Genomic DNA, 24,011 nt, shown 5'->3' on the forward strand with positions numbered 1-24,011 from the left:
AATCTTACATTTTCCATGCTTCCTGAACAGTACGTCTTCTTTCAACCATTCGCTTCCGCAACTTTATCATCTCCTTTTGAATTTCTTCTTCCTCTTTTTTCACTTTCAGAGCATTCTTTTTTTTCTCCTCTTGTACTAGATACTGAGCTTCCAAGAGGGCTGATTTTTTTAGGGCCTTCTCTGCCCTCTGACGCTCTAACTCCTTCTGTCGTCTTAAGCGATTTTCCTTTACCTGCAAGGGAAGAATGCAACGGGAGTGGAAGTATTTGGTGGGGCACATTTTTAGGATCATTTTAAACAAGTGGAAGTGATCAGGCAAGAGCCTTCATTTATCTTTTGAAATAAGGGTACAACAGAGTAGGGATTATGATATGAAAGTGGAGAAAAATGTGGTATTAACATACAATGTATCAGATTCTAAAAATTCTGGCATAAGATGCCACTGTAAAAGTCAACAATAGTATTTTAGAGATCACCTGGACAATAGAGGAGGGAGTTTGTTAATGGTTTAAGGCAACCTCATTTGAAATCTCCCAACTTCTGACTTACTCTAGTGCTCTTTCTTTTTTTTCCAATAGTATTTTATTTTTCCAAATTCATGTAATGATAATTTTCAACATTAATTTTTGTAAAACTTTGTGTTCAAAATTTTTATTCTTCCCTCCTCTATCCTCTTCCCTGCCCAAGTTAATAAGCAATCTGATATAGTTTAATTACGTGCAATCCTTTTAAACAGATTTCCATATTTGTCATGTTGTGAAAGAAAAATCAGATCAATAGGGGAAAAAAAACATGAAAAAAAAGAAATGCACAAACATACAAAAAGTTGAGTCAGTGTCCATAATTCTCTCTCGGGATGTGAATGGCATTTTTCCATCCCAAGTCTATTGGAATTGTCTTGAAAGACCACATTGTTGAGAAGAGCTAAGTCCATTACAGTTGAATATCCCAGTACTCTTTCTAATTGAAACAGGAAATTTTATAAAGGGATCTCAAAATATTTGGGAAGCATCCATATGTTTAATGGATCATATCAAAAGTCCTGAATTCTAAAAGTTCCCTGTTCTTCCTTCCCCCCCTTTCTTCTTCCCTCCTTTTTTTCAGTCAACAAGCATTTATGATATGTATTGTATCTACATGCTCTGGCACAGAGAAAGGGAACAAGATTCCAGGTAGCTATATTACATCATGAAGGATAATCATTTGTAGCTTAAGTTATTCTATGTTCTCTTTGCAATTATATGTAGTTATAATTATATTATGCATGCTGTCATTTTGTGAAAATGCCTCTGAATCTGGGTATCACCACACAGTCAAAGATATGAGATTTCCCCTTTGCTGTTGACAGCACAATTTCTCTCTCATAGACTCTAATAACAGTAAGGAAATGAGTGAATCTTAAGTTCAAACATACAATTAGTGCTAGCTGATTAAAGTATATAAAGTATAAAAGTATATTCCTACCTAATACATTTCTTCTACTTTCTGGGCCTATCTCATCTTTCCAAAGATTTTGAGGAAGAAAATGATTTTCTCTCTCCCCCTCCCCCTGCCACCTCTGCTGCATAATTTCCCTTTTGGCAGAAGCAACAGTCTTAAACCTCTGAGGCTCAGTAAAAGCAATAGAAGATCTGTGGACTGTGTTTAATTAAGTCCTGTTTCTAGAAATGAAATGGGAGAGTTTGTTAATAATCTTCAGCTGCTCTTATCAAACTTTCAGAAGCTCTGAAGGGAATTGCTGCTGCTGCTGCTGCTGTTAGACAAGAAGACACGACAGAAATTATGCTATGGACAGCAATACTTTGAAGGCTTGTCCTGCTGGGCAATTCTTGCTTGCATAATTCTCTCTCCTTAGCATTCCCTCTTTTATTTTCATGGTAAAATATTTGAGGGGAATGATTTAATTCATCACCCAAAATATGCAAAACCTCCTGTTTTTTAGTATTCTCTAGCACTTAGCACAGTGCCTGGCACATAATATGTGCTTAATAAATATATATTGACAGACATATTAAGTACTCTTTGCATGCTAGCCACAATACTCATGAAAAAAATAATTTTAAGACATGTTACCTTTGCATAGTTTATGATTTAGAAGGGCAGATAAGATATATACACAAATACTCTACTATGCAATGCTATGCAAGAGGAATCTCAAATTCAACATGTCCAAAATAGAATCTATTATAATGATGATAATAGCTAGCATTATAGGGTATTTTAAAGTTTGCAAAGTGCTTTACAGGTTATTTTACTTGATCTTCATGTGAAGAAGGTGTTATTATTATTATTATTATTATTATTATTATTATTAGAGGAAACTGAAGCTTAGAAGTTAAATGATTTGCCCATGGGTCACATAGCTACCAAGTATGGCAAGATTTGAATTCTGATTTCCCTCCTAAACTCACCCTTCTTCTAAATTTTCCTCTTGCTGCTGAGTGCACCATCTTTGTTTAAGTCATCCAGGTTCACCAGATTCTTCCTTCTTCCTTCCCATGCCTATATCCAAGTAGTTGCCAGTTTTGGTCAATTCCAACTTCATGACATTTTTTTTTTGCATGTCTTTTTCTTTCCATTCACATAGTTCCTAAACTAATCCATTTTCCCTTCTATTTTCTAGGCCATTACTCCTTTCCAAAGACTTTGAGAAAGAAGATTTTAGTTCAGGACTTCATCTCTCACTTGGACTACAATCACCTCCTAAACAGGACTTCCAATTTGTAGACTCTCCAATTCATCCTCCACACAGATACCAAAATAATCTTCCTAATGCTCAAGCCTGACCATGTTATTCCCCTAGTCAAGAACCTTGTCACTTGCCTCTAGGATAAAAATCAAGCTCCTCAGAATTGCTTTGAACATCATTTTAAAGTCCTTTAGAATCTGGCTCCAGTCTACATTTCCAGGCGTACTACAAATTAACTTCCCTTCACAATTCTATGCTCTAGTGAACTTGCCTATCTGCAGTTCTTCCAACTCAGTCCATCATCTCACTTATAATGATCCTTTCCTCTTAGAACTTCCAGCTTCTTTCAAGGTTCAGCTCATGTGCCATGTTGTAAAGAAAGGCTTTCCTGATTTCATTAACTGTTAGTGTTTGCTTCTTCTTCAAATGATCAAGTATAGAATTATTAGTTTATATATGATATGGCCCCAGTGTAATGCGAATTCAAGGTTAAAGATTTTTTATTAATTTTTTTTTATTATTTTTAGTCCTAACACCAAATGCAGTGGCTTGTATCTAGTAGGTGCCTAATAAATGCTTTTTATTTTAGATTGGAAGAGGACAAAAGGCAACAGTATATGACAACATTAAAAAGAGTGCTATGCTTCTTGAGAAGAATAAAGGACCAGGGTCACCTAGGACCTAGTCCAATGGAATGAGCATTGAACTTGGAGCCAGAAAACCTAGGTTAGAATTTTGGTTTTATTGCTTAGGACCTGGATAAGTCAATTAGCCCCTTTCAGTCTTTATTTCTCCATCTTTAAAATGGAGATAATAACACCTGCCTCCCAGGATTGCTGTGTGGATCAAAGGAGAGAACATATGCTTTGTAAACTTTTAAGTGCTAAACAAATGTTAGTTGTTATTATTGTTGTTGTTATTAATTCCCTTTGATTCCTAGTTTCTCTTTTCTATAAAATGAAGGAGTAAGGCTAGATGATGTCTACAATCCCTTCCAATTCTAAAAGCCTACCAGTCTATAAAAATTGACACTAGTTGTACTCACAGAAGCCTAGGAATGCATTGGCAATCATATTGGACATGAAGAATAAATAAATAACTGATGTAAAGTGCTTTGAAAATCTTAAAGTTATGTAAAAGTTAACTGTTATTAACTATATAAATGCTAGTTATAGTACAAAATACTAATAAAAGCGAGCATTTACAGAACGCTTCAAGATTTGTAAAGTGATTTATCATTTTATCCTTTTATGATGATGAAAGAACCTAGTGTACAACTCTATCCAAAGAAGACTAAATAGGTTTCCTTTAGACAAAACTATAAAGTCCCCAGTTTTTTTTCTGACATCTAGCTCGTGTCACGCTTTGTCATCTACAACAAAAGTGTAAAGGGCCTGATGTTATCCACAAATGCACTCATCCCTCAGCATCACAGAATCGCAACATCCTAAAGCAAAGGTATCAAATTCCCCTCCTACTACCCAAACCAGATTAAAATGTTGATGGAGAAATGTTTAACAAAATAAATAAAAATCTAACACACTTGAAAATGTTAATTTGTTTCTAATCTGTTTCTGTTTGAGTTTGACACCACTGTAGTAAAGGAACTCAGAGATGATCTAAAGTCTAATACATACCATTTTATCAACTGCCAGGTTTTTACTATGTTCTTAAGCATTTTGACACTAATTGTAGAATGAGAAATGATCTTTAGCTAAAGAAACTTCAGGCAATAGACAACAGGTAAGTGATTCTAGGGAGGAGGATTAGTGGTTATCCAGGCAATGATATAATGGTAACTAAAAGTAACTAAAGCTGCTCTGAATTCAGGTAAATTTACTTCAGTCACAAGTTGTTTTGGTAGGAGAGAGGAGGGAAAGAAAAGAGAAAGGTGTAATCATTCCAGAAATAGAAGGCCATATGAGAAAAGCATTTGTGATAACCACCATTTGTGGAAAGGAATCCTTAGGTTCATTTTTATTGAACACAGCTGCATAAACTTAAGGTGCAATGTGAACTTCCTACCTTTTCAAAAAAGAATCATACAATTATTAAATTGAGTAGACTTGTCACTCACAAGAACCTTTATGCTATTCTGGCATGACTATCTTAACTAACTCAAATCATTTGAAATAAAAGCCTAGAATGTATGTTTATGATAAGGAATATCATACATCAAAGCTAATTCTATCCATCTAGATGAATCCATCTATCCAGTCTGTTTTCCCATCTCTGAAAGAAATCAGGATCAGTTATTCTTTCTTTCTGTTATTCTTAAACTGTTGGGGGTGAACAACTCCCTGCCTTCAGCCCATCCTTCTTAGTTCTTAATTTGGCTTTCATTCTAACACAATCACAGATGGTACCCTTATTCATAACAAAGTCTAAATCTTTATTGAAGCTTATTAAATGTGTTACACAAAGAATGCTTCCTGTTATCCATTTCAATTTTGTTGTTTTTTTCCCTCCCACCTGCTTATGTCTTATCTCCATGGTAAGACGGGGATCCTTCTGCTTTTTCTTTTCTTGGTTTTCTTTCATTCCAAGATCTTCCAATATCCCAGAATCCACTACATCTTTATGAAGAAGATGGTCCATAAATTGTTTAACCGTGGTACTTTCTTCTTCTTCTTCCAAATGGCCACACAAATCTGAAAGAAACTCAGAGTCATTATAATTCTAATATGAGATCAGTTCACTGTGTGGATTGTGCTAGTTCCTCCCAGTATCTTTGATCACCTCAGGATGCATCTGCTCTGAGGCATCCTCTCCTCATGGGTGGATTCTGGCCAGGATTATTACCTTTCAAGGGAGCTCAAAAAAGCTCACTTCACAGCTAGCTCAACTCACTCTCCAGATCACTCCATTTCTTCACCAACAACCGTGCCTCAGAGATACTTTCTTCCTCCCTCCTTCCCCACTTGCTAGTTTTCCTTTAAAGTTTATCTTCCCCTACTAGAATGTAGGCTTTTTAAGAATACGAACCATCTTGTTTTCTTTGTAAATACAACACCTCTATCCTTATCACTTAGTATAATTCCTAGTCATAGTAAACACTTAATAAATTATTTATCTATATACTTAATAATTGCAAATTGATTCCTAGTAAAAAATAAAAGCACACCTATAAATTTTCAGTACAGCCCCTCATTTATTACCTATAACTATAATGAAACAGATCAATCTTCATTCACCAGAAACTGCACTTACTGATGCCAACAACCTATTCTAATATTTCTGGAAATCCCCATTTCTTTGAACACTGGGAGGCAGCACTTTTTTCTAAACTTGGCCTCTAGTTTTACATCCTGACTCTTGATTTATTTGTTGCCTCTCTGAGTGTGAAAAGCCAGAGTAGGCTTAGGATCTGCTATTGTCCATTATGGAAAACAGGAACTGGGGCATTTGTTTGTTTGGTTTGATCCTTCTTTGCTTATGGTGACTTAGGAAAAAGAGGCGACCCACATGGCAGGTGGTGGAGGGGGTACACCATATGGTATATATATATTTCTAGAACCTTAATGGGTCCAACTCTCTAAGAATAGTTCTGTAGTCTATGAATCAAAGCAGGTTTCCAAGAGAATGTCTAAAGTGGTTTAGAATCTGTGATAAGGGAAAAGAACCAAATCGTCTGTCCTCCATGGTATTCTTTGTTAGTCATTGTGGGAATCATAGGAATCCTGACAACCATATTTTTATGGACAAAGCAAATAAATACAAAGTGTGGAGAGCAATATGGAACTGCATATTGCCCAAAGGACTATCAAACTGTGCATATCCCTTGATCCAGTAGTGTTTCTACTAGGCCTATATCCCAAAGAAATCTTAAAGGAGGGAAAGGGACCCACATGTGCAAAAGTATTTGTAGTGGCAAGGAACGGGGAACTGAGGGGATGCCCATCAATTGGGGAATGGATGAACAAGTTATGGTATATGAATATAATGGATTATTATTATTATATAAGAAACAATCAGCAGGATGATTTCAGAGAGATCTGGAGAGAGACTTACATGAACTGATGCTGAGTGAAATGAACAGAACCAAGAGAACATTGTACACAGCAACAAAAAGATTATATGATGATCAATTCTGATGTGTTTGGCTCTTTTCAACAATGAGGTGATTCAGACCAATTCCAATGATCTTGTGATGGAGAAAGCCATCTGCACCCAGAGAGAGGACTGTAGGGACTGAATATGGACCACAACATTGTATTTTCACCTTTTCTGTTGTTGTTTGCTTGATTTTTTTTCTTTCTCAATTTTTTCCCCCTTTTTGATCTGATTTTCCTTGTGCAGCATATGTGGAAATATGTATAGAAGAATTGCACATGTTAAACCTATATTGTATTACTTGCTATGCAGGGGAGGGAAATGGGGAGAAAGGAGAGAGAAAAATTTGGAACACAGGGTTTTGCAAAGATGAATGCTGAAAACTATCTTTGCATGTATTTTGAAAATAAAAAGCTATTATTTTTTAAAAATACAGGTTGTGTGACAGTTTTCAGATGGCTTCAAAGCTCACTGGACTACCATGTCCAAGAAATGCTGATTAACTAATGAATCAATGTAAAGTGGGACAGGAAGTTAGGAGTCATTTTAAACATTTTTAATAGTAATATATTTGAAGGAAAAAAGGCACTCTTTTAAAATTTTCAATTGATATCTTATGGGATACATCTGATGACAGAATTTTGATTTTTAGAAAATAGGATTAATAGGTTGGAATCAATAGAAAAATTTGTTAAAGAATTAAATGTAACTTGTATAATTATGTTCAAAAATCAAGACGAGGAAAACCAGCCTGACAATATAACTATGTCAACATAAATGTGAAAAAAGAGCTAAGATCTTTACTCCTGAGTTTAATCCAATAATATGACACAGTTGCATATATATATATATATATACACACACACATACACGTATGTATGTATACCCAAACACAGACACATATTTAAATCTCAACTTTGAGCTGCACATTAAGATAAGCACAGCACTGAAATCAAGAGAATTTGTGATCTCACTGTACTCTGTGAACTACATCTAGAGTATTGCTTTCAGACAACACAGTTTGGTTTAAGATGAACAACAAACTGAAAGGTATCGAGATGAAGGTGATCTCAATGTGTCCAGAAGCTAAGAACAACTGGGGGAACTAAGCACATTTAGCCTGGAGAAGAAAAGATTTGGGAGTGAACTTGGTGCCTTCAAATGATTAAAGAGCCATGATGTTAAAGTTAAAAACTTGTTTTAAAGGGTTGAACCCATGAGTAGAACTTATAAGAAGGCATTTTTTTGGATCACTATACATATGGCTAGAACTTTTTTTACTCTTTAAAGCTGATGTTGAAACCAGTTGCCCTGAAAAAGCACTAAGTTTTAAATTTATTATTAGATTTATTCAATAAGTGTCTGGAATATTACTCATTAGGGATATTGTAAAGAATACTGTCAAGTAAGGAAAAAAAAGTTTGGTCTATATGAGCTTTAAGGCTTTATGGCCCCTATGATATAGGCCTTCGACCTGGATCTTACAGGATTGTGGATCAAGAGGCTCTTTTAAACTCTGTATACTGTATTTTAGGGAATACCCAGCAGTGGTCACCATCATCACTCATTGAAAAAACAAAAACAAAAAAAAGGATCTTTGAGGGAGATATTTGATAGTCATTCTAACCATTTAACTTGCTTTTATGATACCTAGCTTGGCAGTAAGCTTTACAAATAAAATGCTTTTTGGTGATGTTTCATTAAATGATACTTAGCATCAATCACTTATGCAAAGTGAAAAAAAGACTTTCATTTAAATTATTATAAGCAATGATTAATAAAACATGAGAAGATAGTTTAGAGAATAACTATTGTGATTATAAGCATAATTTTAAAACAATATAATTTTCATTATAGCTGGAACTAAAATATGATCTTTTGATCTCTTGTCTTCCAAAGTATCATTAATATGTTCAGGTTATAGCACAAGGAATTTAAATAGAATTAGAATAAATAATAATTAAAAATAAAACTAAGTATGATTATCTAAGACAAAAAATCCCCAAAAATTCAAAAATTATTCAGAGAACTAATTTAGAACTTAAAGCTTAGGCTTTTCATATGTGTTCTTACCATCAAATTTTTCAAACTTTCTAGGATCATCAGCACCATTCTCTCCTGGTAAATAAGTAACATTGGGCACAGAAGATGTAACATTGGGCACAACATCCCCATCATCTTCTTTATCACTTGTTAATTCCATTTTAAGTTTTGAGTCCATCCAGTCATTAAGCAGTTCCTGAGCTAATAAGAAAACAAAAATAATTCCTTGTTATTATTAGAAGTTATTTTAGATGCAATAAAAACAGCAAGCCTATTTTGGAGCTTATTTTGAACTTGACAAATATCAACAAATATAAGCATTTCCATATACTTATGGAAATACTTATTTCCATAATAAGTATTATTATGAAAATAATATGGATTGAAAATTGGAAATTGGAAAAAATGGATTGAAGAATTCAAATCTACCTCAGACATTTACTGAGAAAATCACTTTATCTCTCTTTGCCTCAATTTCCTCATCTAGAAAATAGGGAATCATAACAGCATCTAAAAAATGGGGATTATAATAGCACTTACATACCAAAGTTGTTTTGAGGATCAGTTACAATACTAATTATAAATTATTTAGCATACTGCCTAGCACATGGCAAACACTATATGTTAGTTGCTATATTAAACTACAAAACTCTATTATTCACTGAAACTTTAGTTTCATGACTGTCCTACTTGTTCATGTCTCCTGAATCTCTACTGTATTATGTATTTTTAAAAAAAGTTTCAAGGATTCTCTCACTACCAAATTTCCCTCCCAATTTAATAAGGAAAATAAACAAACAAACCTCTTTCAACAAGTAAGCATAATAAAGGAAAACAAATCCACTCATTGGCTATGTCTGAAAATATATCTCAGTTTGTTCTTCAAATTCCTCACCTCAGCCAGTTTTTGGTAGTGTGCCACTGTAGTTCTAACTGGCCATTATATCAAGAGTTCTTAATTCTTTCAAATTTGCTTTTCTTCATAATGTTGCTATTGTATGTATTGCTCTCTTGATTCTGTTCACTTCATTCCTCATTAATTCATACAAGTCTTTTGAGGTTTCTCTGAATAGGTACCTTTTGCCATTTCCTATTTTTTTAATATTTTTTTTCAAAATATATGCACAGTTTTTAACATTTATTCTTATAAAACCTTGTTCCAAATTTTTCCCTTCTACCCACCTCCTCTCTAGATAGTAAGTAATCCAATATATAGTAAACAGTGCAATTCTTCTATACATATTTCCACATTTATCATATTGCATAAGAAAAATCAGATCAAAAAGAAAAAAACAAGCAGACAACAACAACCAAAAAAGTGAAAATACTTTTTTGTGATTCATAATCAGTCCCCACAATCCTCTTTCTGGATGCAGAAGGCTCTTTCCATACAAGTCTGTTGAAGTATCATTTCTTACAATACAATAATATTTCATCTGATTCATATACCATAGGATCATTTCCAAATTAATGGGCACCCCTTTAGTTTCCAATTTTTTGCTATAACAAAAATTGCTGCTATGAATATTTTTATTCAGGTGGGTCCTTTCCTTCTTTCTTTGATCTCCTTGGCATATAGTTCTACATCCATTTCCATTTAGATTACTTTCTTAGTCATCTAAATGCCTCCCTAAATTTTAAGTATAATTTTTCAGATATGGGTATCAATTTTTTATTACCATTAACTATATGTATATACATTACACACACACACACACACACACACACACACACACACACAGCTGATGGTAATAAAAATATGAAATTATTTTTCCATACATACACACACACATATATATGTATATACATGTTACTATGAAAAGGATGGGCGCTAATAGATAACAGATATACGCAGATAAAAGAAACAGTTCTTCATTTTAGAGGACTTCAATGAAATTGAGATGCAAGATATGAGAGTCAGCATAGTTAGTGCAATGGGAACAGCAACTATAATTATACCACTTAGAATCTCAATGGATGTGCACTAAGGCACTTGAGTTGAAATCTTGTTCATGACACTGACTTCCTTTATTACCTATAGTGAGTCACCTAACTTCCCCTGAATTAGAAATATTTTTATTTTATATTTTAGATGGGTATGTATGTATTTTCATTATTATTAAAGTTTTTTATTTTCAAAACATATAATTTTCAATATTCACCCTTGCAAAATTTCCTTTCCAAATTTCCCCCCTCCCTTTCCTCCATTCCTTCCCTTAGTCACCGAGTAATACAATATATGTTAAACATGTACAATTCTTTTATACATATTCCCACAGTTATGCTGTATGAGAAAAATCAGACCAAAAAGAAAAAAATATGAGAAAGAAAACAAAATGTGAGCAAACAACAGCAAAAAAGAGTGAAAATACTATGTTGTGATCCACACACAATCCTCCCTCTGGGTGCAGATGGCTCTAGAATTATTTTTAAAAGGGAAGGAGGCTTATTAAAGATTTGCTAGTCCTGCCACAGATTTTTTACCTCATAGAAAGTTAGTGCAACCATTATCTACAAATCATTATTGAACTACCTACATCACAAGCTGTTTATAACCAGCTTGTTACACAAATGTATACAAATTGTAGGTGGTTATTTAAGAAGATTATATTGATACTTTTTCTTAATAGATCCAAGAGAGGACAGAAGTGTGTCCTCCTTTAACTCATCCACGAACTCCTATAAATCTGGCACAAGAGGGTTGATCCAAAGAGCTGGGGGGTCTTCCTTTAGATCTCTTGGCATTGTAGGGATAACAATAGAAACATGGAGGCTCTCCACTTATTCTCTCCTATTCTTATTGTTGTTGTTTGTCCTTTGTTCTTGAAGGGAGATGATGCCATGACAAACAAGTATATTGGATTTAAGGGAGGGAGGGCTGTGCAAGGTTACCTGCCTCATTCCCCCCCTCTCCCCATCCCCCAAAACTGCCTGGGTCCATTGGCCAGATGTGGATCCAGATGACTGGATTTGCCCGAGTACAGTGGGAGACTTGGCCTTTCTAAGCTAGTCTTCCACAGGTCTCAGTTGACAGAGGCTGCACCCATTCAGTGATCAAGGCTCCTAGACCCCTTAGATCTCTTTGGAAAGAAGTGGAGTCAGAACAGAGCAGATGCTAAGATATCTAAGCTAGACATGCCCTGGTTTCTTAATGGAGGGCTGCCTGGGATGTGAAACATTTCTTATCTTTCTCATCTTCTCTCTTTAGCCATGGCTTCCTTCCTTGTTTTTGCCTGTAACCATATCCCAGACTTTTTTCAATCTTTAAAAAAACCTGCACTTAAACCTCAAGTTCTCTCTATTTCCTCTTTTTTATGGCTGAATTTCTGGAAAAGCTGTCCATGTTTGTTGGCTATATTCCTCACCTCCCTTCTTTTTTACTCAAACCCTTGAAATTTGGCTTTTATGCCATTCCTTTACCAAAAAAAATGTTCCATCCAAGGGTAACAGTGAACTCTCACATCAGTATCCTTGTTCAGAGAGAGTTCATTCTTCTTGACCTCTCTGCAGTAAGTAAGTTGACTATCTCTCCTTCCCAGACGCTCTCTTCCCCTTGGGTTTCTGTCCCAGGATGTTGTTGTGATCCTCTTCTTACCTATCTTGACCACTGCTCCTTGGTCACCTTTGAAGGATTTCTATCCATGTCCTACTTCCTATGGGGCAGTGTGTTTCAGAGCTCTCTCCTTATATTATTTTTTGAGATACTAACTTCTCTGAAGCAGTTTCCTTTTGTGTAAGATAAAGATAATTGTGTTGGGCAGAGTTTTCTAGAAGAGCTCAGACTTGGAGTCTGCAGGGAAAGTGAATAAGGTACAAGTAGATGGGCTCATATTGACAAGGAGAAAGTTTAGCCCTTCAAAAGGGGGAGAATAAACCTACATGACTAAATAAGGACTACTCACTTCAACAATTGGCATTAGGACTCTCTGAGTTAAAATAATTTTTTAAAAAAGAGGCAGTTTGGACCCTCTTTTCCTTTCCATACACTCTCTCAGTTATCTCATCAACTTTCATGGTTTTAATTATCATCATTAGGCAGACAAGATTTCCAAATCTACATATTCATCCTTGTCTCTTTCCTGAGCTTCAGTCTTTCATTATCAACTGCCAAATGGTCAATTCCACTTGGATGCCCACAGGCATCTCGAACTCAGCACATGTGAAAAAGAACTTATCATCTTTCCCTTGAAACCACTCCTCTTCCTAATTCCCCATTTCTGTCAAAAATATGTTCTAGATGCCTAGGTCTGCAAACTTGGAGTCAGTTCATTCTTGACTCTACTCTTCTCTCTCAACCCCTAATGCAATCAAGTGCTAAGTCTTATTAATTCTAGTTCCATGATATCTTTCATATCCATCCCATTTTTTCCAATCATGTGATGATTATCCTAGTTTGGACCCTTATAACCTCTGGCATAGATAATCAAAATTATTTTTTGGACTTTTTGCCTCCAGTCTCTCCCTTTTCCCTTCTCCAAACCACTTAATTGATATTCCACAGAGTTGGCCCCATTCACTCCCATTGCTCAAGAAACTTCAATGGTTCCTTTTTTGTCTTAAAATCTATGATAAATCTGGCTCCAGCGAATCTTTCCAAATGGAAAAGTTTCACACTTTTTATCCTCATTATCCCTTGCTCTGAATTCTACAGTCCAGCCAAACTGACTTCCTTTATGTGTTCCCCCAATCCCTCTTCATTGCATCTCATTTGTAAACAGGCTGTCAACAATCCTAGATGTTTCTCCTGCTTTACCTCTACATCTTGCAGAACCTTGTTTTCTTCAAGGCTGAATTCATATGCCACCTCCTAGATGTATGCTCTTTTTTTTTAATTTTTCTCTTTGTATCCCTAGTATCAGTATCAGTATTGAATATAATATGCACTTGCAAAGTCTTTTCATTCACTCATTCAAATTAAAATATTTTATTATTTTATAGTATTTTACATTTACTTATCTGTGCATATGTTTCCCTCAGTAGACATTTTAATTTTTTCCCCTTAGCCAAGGGGCAAAGTTTATTGTAATTTTAATGTAATTACAAGCAAACTGAATTCTAAGAGAATTCAGCAAAAAAACAGAAGCAAGGAGACACATTTATCCAACTTTCCATCATAGATATGCTAATTCTATGGCTCATAGGTAAGAAGGAGGAGAGACCTCCGAAATTTATTTCTCACTGACAAGATTATCAGTCACCAATGAATTGAGGAGTAGTCTCCAGAATCAATAGACTTTAAAACTCCTTGAGGGCAAGGATTATTTTGAGCTCCAGTATCTAGCACAATCTTTGGCATATAGTGAGTATATAATAAATACTTGTTGAATCCCAATGAGAGAGAAAGCTGCTAGGATGATCTCTCAGAACAATCTTAAAAGGCTCTGTTATGCTAGTAGAATGCAAACTTCTACAAAATGAAAGAAAATACAAGATGTCATATGACAAATGCTAAGTGAATGGTAAAGCAGGTGCCACCAAGAGTTCACAGGAGGGAATGCATCTGTCAGGGGTCAGAGAAGGTCTGCACTGACACATTAATTCCTTCAGTCTTGATAAAAGATAAGACAAAGCTAGAATCACACTACTGAGTAGTTTTTCTCTCTAATGAATTGGCTCCAAATTGACAAGAGCAGGAGGAAGAACTAGAGAAGGGAATTCAAGAAAGTGGTGGCAGGATTTCTCTAAAGACCTCATCTTTAAGGTCTAAAGACATAAGGTTTTTATCCTTGAAGAGTGGCAACACTTGAAGTCTGCTCAACTTGTCCAATGGCAAGAAAATATATAACATAAATAGACAATTCTACATTTAAATTAAATCTAGACACCACACCCAGAAAAGCTACACAAGGTCAGCCCCTGATTTCCAGATGAACATCTCTCAGAAAACAGACCAAAAACTCTCCTCCTCTAGAATGTCCCTGACATATCTCCAACTGCTCTATCATGATATGGACAAGTTGGGTCAAATGAATGCATAGCCAACAAGGAGAACAACGAGATAAGATGAAATAAATAACACTATTAAACTATTCTTATGATAGAAAAGTAGGAAGTACTGGTGATATTATTACTTATTTCAGTTTCAAAAAATATGTAAAACTGAAGAGCAAAGGGATATTATTTTCATTTTAGAGAATGATATCCTTTCCCCTATTTATAAAAGAGTTGAGAGAATACTTGTTCTCTTGATCTTCTTGAAAGTATCTCAGAAAGTCTATGCATATTGTTTTCCTCTTTTCTTCTCCTATTTCCCAGCAGAGTGGAAAGTAAACTATTGCTAACAGGTTAAAAGACTTTTTGCTTCTTCTACCTACTCAGAACTTTCAATATACAAGTATTACCCAAAGTGACTGTAAGAAAGATGAATTTTTTAAAAAGAGGATATATTTCCTTTTCTGTTAATTTTCTAGATATTCCTGAGCATCTTCTCATTCCAATGTATGTTCTTCTGTGTATGTACTTTTTCTGACTATGGCTCAGCTAGAAGCTGATGAAAGTAAGGTTATCATGTAAAGCAATTATTTCATTAAGCTAATTTTAATTTTGATGACTAGGAATTCAAATATTTGCCTACAAATGTGCATGTATATATGTATAAATCTGTATATATCCACATATATTTTTATATAAATTTAATACATTTTCACTCTCGTTTTCAAAGAAGGATCTGTGTGAAAATAAGTTGTTGGATATAATTTACCAAAATATACTTGTGAGAAAGCTCAAAGATCCAAGATTCCCTAGGATTAAGAGGCTCACTGATAATGGAGAAGAAAAATCTAGGCCCATGAAGGAACAGTAGAATTTAGATAAACAAATAATATAGTGAAGTAGCACGCACAATGGCAGGAAGAGGACAAGGAGGAAAAGTGGGGGTCCCTATTAGAGATTTTCACAAGATAAAATTAGAAAAGAATGTAGGGATCAGACTGGGAAGGATATGTACGTGGCAGGTTAAAGACTGGATTTTTTTCTTATAGGCTGCAATTTGAGATAACTCATGTGTAAAATGATTGGGCCCTGGAGAACAGTAGTGGAATTGGAAGTGGAAAGGACAGAATTAATAAACTATCCTGATTGTACATAAGGAAAAATCTAGAAGAGCTTCAATGTTCTGAGCCATGGTGATCCTAACAAAAACAGAGAAGTCCGAAGAGGAATTTAATTTTGGAGAATATACATAATTTTGGTTTTAGGCATCTTTTACATATAGCAGAGACTCCTTTATGGTACTACTGATTAGTACCACAGTACTAGAGATTAGAATAAATATTGATGCCAAAACCTATGTTCTAGAATTAACATCCTTTATTAGAGGTTAATTCTGTTATATAAGAACTTAATTTAATTTTAAAGATACATAAACTGATCTATTAAAATTCAAATCCATGGAGTATAATGAAATGATGCTGTATCATGTTTTAATTAGCATAGAAAAAGCTTAGACAAAGGGATTCAAAGAAAGCAAATCAAGTGCAAGAGAAATAAACGCTTCCATGCTAAACTTTTAAGTAGCTGAGTGAATTAGATCTTTCAAACATAGCTCCAAAATAGCTTTAGTGTCTTGAATACCTCACCTTCTTCATAAGCTTCATCATGGTCCACAAGCTGCTCTGTTGTTTCTAAATCTATGACTTTGCTCCATGGTCTTCTTGGAGAAAATACTTCAGAAACTGCAAGCTCTGAGGCCTTCTCAACCCTCTTTAAATGAAAATTAAAAAAAAAAAAAAATTAAGAACGACAAGTATTTTGTTTAACAGAATTCTTAGTCTACATAATAATCTGATTCTCTGCTGATAGCTAAAATACTTTCACATTTAGTTTCAGAGAATTTCTGCTTTGTGAAAATTACATCCTAGAGTTTAAATAATTTATCCAGGGGAAAAACTCCTTGGTCATTTTTCATCATCAATATTAAACTCTGATATTTTACCTAATTTTATTCAATGTCTATGTTCTTATATTTTCACATGATGAGATTAATTAAACATTGTAGTAATGTTCACTTAAATACTATTGGTATAACTAATGAAACCTGGACTTAAACTAACTTAATTCCATAATATTAATTGTAATATTATTTATAATATAATTATGAAATCCATAATATTAAGAAATATGTCCTCAGGAGGGAGAAAAGAAAATTTATTGCAGGTTGCTACTTGTGAATAAGAACCAACATTGTTTAACATACATTATTTTAGAATTTGAAGTAACCTCAGTTTAACATTCTCGTTTTGCAAATGAAGAGACTAGCATTTAAATCAAGGTCATGCCTCCCAGGATAGTGCTCTTTCCACTAAATTGATATGCTTGATAACACTAGTTCTGGTGTCAGAGTTATGTGGTACAGCTTATAAGGAAGACATGAGAGGCCATGTGGCCTTGGGAGTGATGTACTTGGAAATGATGTGTTTCTTCTCTTAGGTTATCCTGCCTCAGTTTACTCTCTCTGACCAGGATGCTATGACTATAAATATCGTTGGCTTGCTAGATAACAGCCTGTTGTTGGTCAGTAATAATAGTGTTTTAAAGACTAAAAGCAGGCACAGAACAAAATTGGGTGTTCCCCACTTAATCTAGTGATGTTTTAGGCCTAAAAACATACCTCCAGCAGGTTGTCTCTCTCCTCCCACCCCAACCTGTGAGCTCTACCCAGAGAATTATGGGGATTAGACCTGCATACTAAGTCAGAATCAGGTCACTCAAACTCCACCTCTAAGCCATAAAATCAGCATATCAGTGACATGAAGTAACCAGTTTCTCTAATTTTTTCCTATAAATTTATCTCTTTGTCCCTGGTTCTATGCTAACTTCTTTTGGAATTTAACCTGCTGTAATTGGTGTTTCAATTATAGTAAACTTTATCTTTTGACTTGGAGATGGGTCTGAGCCTGCAAATTTTTTTGAGATACCTTGTGAGATACCTTTTTGGGATCCCCTTGAACCTAACAAGAGAAGCTGGATTCAAACCTTGCTTCTGATGCTTATTACCTGACATTTTAAGCTAGTTATTTTACTTGCCTCAGCCTTAATTTCCTGAAATGTAAAAATAAGGGTTAAAGAAAATGGGACTCCAAGGTCTATTCTGACTCATTATTCTAGGGAATCTATGATTCTAGAATAAGTGGGGAGGACAAATTCATAGTTTGGCCTTCACTCTTCTCTAATGTACTTTATACCTCATGAACACAAAAAAATAAAGCTTTAGAGGTTTTATGCAGGGGAAGTCCTAAGATATTACTTTATTTCTCTCATGATTAAGTTAATATCCTATCATACATCTAGTGGGCATTATATGTTTCTATTTCCAGGATTGCAACCCTTTTCTCTCAGCCCCTATATTCAATTGGTTAAGGCTTGCCAATTTTATCTGTAATTATTTCTCACCTGCGCCCCCTTCTTTTGACACTACCATTGCCTTAGGGCAGACCCTTATCATCTTATGCCAGGACTATTGCAACAGCCTTCTTTTTGGTCTCCCTGACTCGGATCTCTCTAACTGTAGTGCTACTCCACTCAATTGTCAAAGAGATCTTCCTAATTCAAAGGTATAACATGTTATTGTTCAGTTTTTTCAGGTGTATCTGGATTCTTCAGGATCCCAATTGGGATTTTCTTGGCAGATTTACTGGAATGGTTTGCCATTTCCTTCTCCAGCTCATTTTACAGGTGAGGAAACTGAGGCAAGTGTTAAGTGATGTGTCTGAGATACAATCTAAAGGTATGACATGCCATCCCACTATTCAATAAAGTCCAGTGGCTTCCAGTGATTACCTACAGGATCAAACACAAAACCTCTATGTGACATACAAAGCTCTTGATCCACCTCCTCCCTGGATCCCCCTCATACTTAGACATGTACTCTGAGATCCAGTGACACTGGCATTCTTAGTTTATATAACAAGATAATCCATTTTACAACTCTGGACATTTATACTCATTCCTGAAATACTCTACCTTCTCATTTCTGCCTCTTGGATTCCCTGGCTTTGTCCAAGTCCCAACTAAAATTCCATCTTCTACAGAGAGCTTTTCTGGATTTCTCTCAACACTAGTGCCCTTCCTTATAAAGATTATTTCCAATTTATCCTGTCTGTAGCTTGTATGTATTTGTCTGCATGTTGTCTCCATTAAACTGTGAATTCCTTGGGCTGTATGAGCAGGGACTATTTTTTTTTTTGCCTTTTTTTTATATTCCCAAACACAGTGCCTGGCACATAATAAGTACTAAGGATGAAGATAGGAGAGCAACAAAGAAAAGAAAAATGGTTTCTGGAAACTCTTTTATAATCACTACACTTGGAATTTAGCTTCATAGTCCTAGGTATATTTATAAAAGAAGAAATGATTATGGGGACAGAGCCAAGATGGCAGAGAAGGCACACATGAGATTCTGAGCTCCTCTCATACCCTCATTACGAATTTTTAAAATCAGCCTCAAAAATAGCGCTAGACTGGTAAGGTTCACAATGATCAGAAGTACTATAACTCACCAGCTGAAGATAATCTGGAATATCACCAGAAAAGGTTGGACCTGAGGTGGTGGGAGTAGACCAGCGCAGAGCAGGGAGAGAATCAGGAGCAGGGCCGTCTCTGTGGTTGGAAGGTTTACATAGAGCTCTCTGCCATAGCCTGACTGCTTTGCTTTGGTGGCGGAGTAGTAGACCAGCAGAGAAGTTGGAGCCTAGGGTAGAGGGTACACTGAGGGATGCCAGAGCCTGAGAGGATCTGGCTGCGCCCACCTAGGACCAGAAGTGACTCAGCACAGATCATAACATAGCTCTTGGCAGCATTCTGCAGCTAGGGGCTCTTGTTGGGGGGCAGTCACACACAGCAGGGGCACAGCCTGGGGCAGCCTCTCATCTGCACAATGAGGGGCTGGGGGTGGTGGTGTAGTAGAATTTCCCCAGCTCAACTATGCTGCCCAGGCAGGGACACTTTCTGTGTGGTGAGGGATAGGGCAACCGCTAATACTCAAAGCGGGCATTGTAGGGGGACAGGGATACTTTTGCTGCTTAACCTCTAGCCCCAAGGCAGTCATTAATCCTCACAGAGAGGCTCCTGGCAGGGCACTTGCACAGCTCAGCCCTTGATACCTAGGCCTATTCACTTCCCCAGGCCTATTTACTTTCTTGTGGAGCTCTTCCCAGAGCACTACCAAAGCTTGGCTGCTCCTTGCAGCCCATTGAGAGGACAATTACTGTCCATATACCCATCCTTGCTCTGCAGAGGAAGCTGGTAACCTCCTTGCCCTGAAGGCAGACCCTAAAGGCTTTAAAAAAAAAATGAGTAAAAAAATGAAGAAAGAGAGCGGTTAACTCCTGGGAAACTAATAGAAAACAGCTTCCAGACAATACCCTAAATAAAGTTCTCCTAGAAGAGACTATTAAAAATCTCAAAAAAAAAAAAAAAGCTAGAAGAAAAATGGGGAAAGGAAAGAGAAGCTATGCAAGAGAGTAACAACCTCCTGAAATGTGAATTGGAAAAGGTAAACAACTTCCTGAAATGTGAATTGGAAAAGGTAAAGAATTCACAGGAAGTTCAGGGAAACAGAATTAGGGAATTGGAAAAGGTAAAGAAATCACAGGAAAGTGGGATCTGTGAATTGGAAAAGATAAAGAATTCCCAAGAAAGTAGGAATTGTGAATTGGAAAAAGAAAATAACTCACTAAAACCAAATTTAGTGAAATGGAAACAAATTCCATAGAGCAAAACAACTCATTTAAAAACTCAATTGGACATATACAAAAAGAAGTAAAAAAAAGCTAATGAAGTAAATAACTAATTAAAAATCAGAACTGAACAAATAGAAATGAATGATTCATTCAGACACCAAAAATCAGTCAAGCAAAACCAAAAAAAAATGAAAATCTGGAGAAAAATGTCAAATATTTACTTGCCAAAATGATAGACCTGGAAAATAGATCTAGGAGAGATAATCTGAGGATTATTGGACTTCCCGAAAATTATGATGAAAAAAAAGAGCCTGATACTATTTTACAGGAAATCATCAAAGAGAACTGCCCAGAGGTAATAGAACCAGAAGGTAAAATAGGCATTGAAAGAATTCATTGAACACCTTCTGGAAAAGACCCTAAAAACAAAACAAAACAAAACAAAACAAAAACTCCACAGAACATTATGGCCAAATTTCAGAACCATCAGGCTAAGGAAAAAATATTACAAACAGCCAGGAAAAAACAATTCAAATACCAAGGTGCCACAATAAGGGTCACTTAAGATCTGGCTGCCTCTACATTAAAGGATCAAAAGGACTGGAATCTGATATTCTGAAAGGCAAAAGAACTTGGAATGCAACCAAGAATAAACTACCCAGCTAAGTTTAGCATTTTCTTCCATGGAAGAAGATGGACATTTAATGAAACAGATGAATTCCATATGCTTCTAAGGAAAAAACCAGATCTAAACAAAAAATTTGATCTCTAATCATAGGACTCAAGAGATGCAGAAAAAGGTAAAAGGAACTCTTCAGAACTGTATTTCTGTTGTGGATATACACTAAGACTACATGTATAATTTGATTTTACTGATATAACCAAAAAAAAAAAAAAAAAAAAAAAAAAGGAAGTAGAAATGGAAAGGGGATAGTTCAGAAAAAGGGGAGATAAAAAGAGGGAAACTACATCCCACAAAGAGGTAAAAAAAAAACCTATCCTATCTGAGGGAAGTTAGAGAGGGGGAGGAACATTGTGTGAGCCTTACTCTTATCAGAATTGGCTCAAAGAGAAAATAATTGACATATTGGTTTTACAGAAAATTCTCTATCACCTCATTAAAAAGGGGGAGAGGAAAAAGGAAAAGGAAAAAGGGAAAGGGATTTAAAGGGAGGAGGGAGGGCTGCATGACCCACGTGGGGCTCATAAGTTTAATATTGGGGAAGGGGTTCAGGGTGGGCAAGGGAAAAAAAACATAATCTGGAGATAATATGATGGCAGGAAATACAGATGTAGTAATTTTAACTATAAATGTGAATGGAATGAACTCTCCCATTAAGCGGAGACGGATAGCAGACTGGATCAACAATATGTTGTTTACAGGAAACACATTTAAAGCAGGGAGATACATACAGAATAAAAGGTAAAAGGCTGGAGCAGAATCTATTATGCTTCAAGCAAAGTCAAAAAAGCAGAGGTAGCCATCCTTATCTCAGATCAAGCAAAAGCAAAAATTGATCTAATCAAAAGAGATAAGGAAGGAAACTATATCTTGCTAAAGGGTAGCATAGATAATGAAGCAATATCAATACTAAATATATTTGCACCAAGTGGTATAGCATCTAACTTCCTAAAGGAGAAGTTAAGAGAGTTGCAAGAAGAAATAGACAGCAAAACTATACTAGTGGGAGATCTCAACCTTGCACTCTCAGAATTAGATAAATCAAACCACAAAACAAATAAGAAAGAAATTAAAGAGGTAAATAGAATATTAGGAAAATTAGGTATGAGTGATCTTTGGAAAAAACTCAATGGTGACAGAAAGGAGTATACTTTCTTCTCATCAGTCCTGGAACCTATACAAAAATTGACCATATATTAGGACATAAAGACCTCAAAATTAAATGCAGGAAGGCAGAAATAGTAAAGGCTTTCTTTTCAGATCATGATGCAATAAAAACTACATTCAACAAAAAGTTAGGGGTAAATAGATCAAAAAGTAATTAAAAGAGGAAATGATTAATGAGATAAAAAAAAAAAAACCTAGACAGAAAATGCAGCTGGATTAGATCATGTGTATAAAAAGGAGATTCATAAAGGAGGTAATACAATTATGAGGGCACTTAATAATTGATTTATTGGGTAGCTGAATAAAAAGATACCAGTTATGAGAAAAAATCTTGTTCCTTATTGATAGTGAAAAAACAATAACCTAGAAATTATCAATGATTACTGATTCTCTTCTACATAAAATTTTTATCAAATATTATGTCAAGTACATTCTTGATGAGGTTATTAGTAAGGATTAATTTACACATGATATTTCACAGTACACTACACCTTTATCATCACACAATTGACTGAAAAATATGGAGAATAGTTCCACTGTGCTTATTATCAGATCACAAAAGGTATTTGATACGTTAGAGAAAAATACTGCCTTAAAGATTTTTTTTTCAACAAGCTGTTTCCCATTCATACATCAAAATCACTCAATATTACTTAAAATTTAAAACAGGCAAGACAACTTTGCTAGATGAAATTCAACAAATTTCTCCTAGAAACAAAGCCTATTTTAAAAATATCAATGCTATAGCAATGTTGTAACTGCTTGCAACTAGTCATGAAAGATAACATCTTCAAAGAACTAAAAATCAGTATTGCTCAGAAGGAAATGGAGTTATTGATTCTTTGTGAGTGAGGAGACTAAAATACATAATAAATAAGGAAATAAAAAAAGAGCAGTTGTATCAAAGTCAAATGGAAATGGCCATGAATCCCTGTCTCATTGTAAGCAACATTAAGATGAGATCATGGCGCTGAGTTTAAATATCATGTCTCTCCCAATAGATTGAAAACTTTGTATACCACTAATAGTCTGCCACTAAGTTCAGCTTATTTGAATTTATCACTTGGTCAGGGTAATAGATATTTTAGGGGAGAACTCTCTTGAAGTTGATTTTGAAAATGAACTTTCTGGAGCAGCCCCACTGGCTTAATTGTTAACAAATAAAAGCTAAGTTTTAGTTGGTGAGGACAATTATATGCAGAAAATCTCTTTAAATATTTAAAGAAGGAGAGGGAAAGAAATTCTCCCCCTACCCTGGGCAATTTAAAAAATAATAGGACATAAGTAAATTGTGGATGTCAAGATACTAATAAAACTAATTCATTTGAAGATTAATGAAAACTTTAAGATATAATCTGACTCAAAAACTTCTCTACTGGCTAGAATATTTGCTACTTAGGGCTGCTAAGGATGTTTATCCTAAGTTGTATACTTTAGAAAATATGTTTTATTTTTATGAACTTGAAAAGCATGAGTGTTTCTATATCTTCCTTCCCATTTTTCCTTTGTGGTTGTTTTAATTACTATTGCTATTATTTTATTCTGTAACTGCCTCTCTTGCCCCCTTATCCACCTTTATGAAAAACATTACCATCAAGAAAAAAAAAAAGAAAAATCATATATAGATTAGGTCCAAAAATGTTAGTCTCAATGTGAATTTCAAGTTCCCAAAGTTTTAGATGTAAGAACTTTTTCAGAA

General features: G+C 35.2%; 1 protein-coding gene and 1 long non-coding RNA gene across 4 annotated transcripts in view; one reads left to right on the forward strand and one right to left on the reverse strand.

Moving 5' to 3' along the window:
- LOC141561523 (uncharacterized) overlaps nt 1–4,170 on the forward strand; it is a 48,877-nt gene extending 44,707 nt beyond the window's left edge. Inside the window, exon 4 of the long non-coding RNA XR_012488074.1 lies at nt 2,624–4,170. This is a non-coding gene — a long non-coding RNA (uncharacterized LOC141561523). The remainder of the gene's footprint in view (nt 1–2,623) is intronic.
- The window catches only part of CCDC191 (coiled-coil domain containing 191), a 97,969-nt gene that overhangs the window by 66,096 nt on the left and 7,862 nt on the right, over nt 1–24,011 (reverse strand). For all 3 annotated transcript variants that reach the window (XM_074301231.1, XM_074301230.1, XM_074301229.1), the window contains exons 3-6: nt 16,363–16,486; nt 8,816–8,986; nt 5,162–5,340; nt 9–232 (exon numbers count right to left, since the gene is read on the reverse strand). In XM_074301231.1, the coding sequence (XP_074157332.1) occupies nt 9–232; nt 5,162–5,340; nt 8,816–8,986; nt 16,363–16,486 (698 nt within the window). The remainder of the gene's footprint in view (nt 1–8; nt 233–5,161; nt 5,341–8,815; nt 8,987–16,362; nt 16,487–24,011) is intronic.

The sequence above is a fragment of the Sminthopsis crassicaudata genome, chromosome 3, assembly GCF_048593235.1.
Source record: "Sminthopsis crassicaudata isolate SCR6 chromosome 3, ASM4859323v1, whole genome shotgun sequence".
Taxonomy (NCBI): Eukaryota; Metazoa; Chordata; class Mammalia; order Dasyuromorphia; family Dasyuridae; genus Sminthopsis; species Sminthopsis crassicaudata.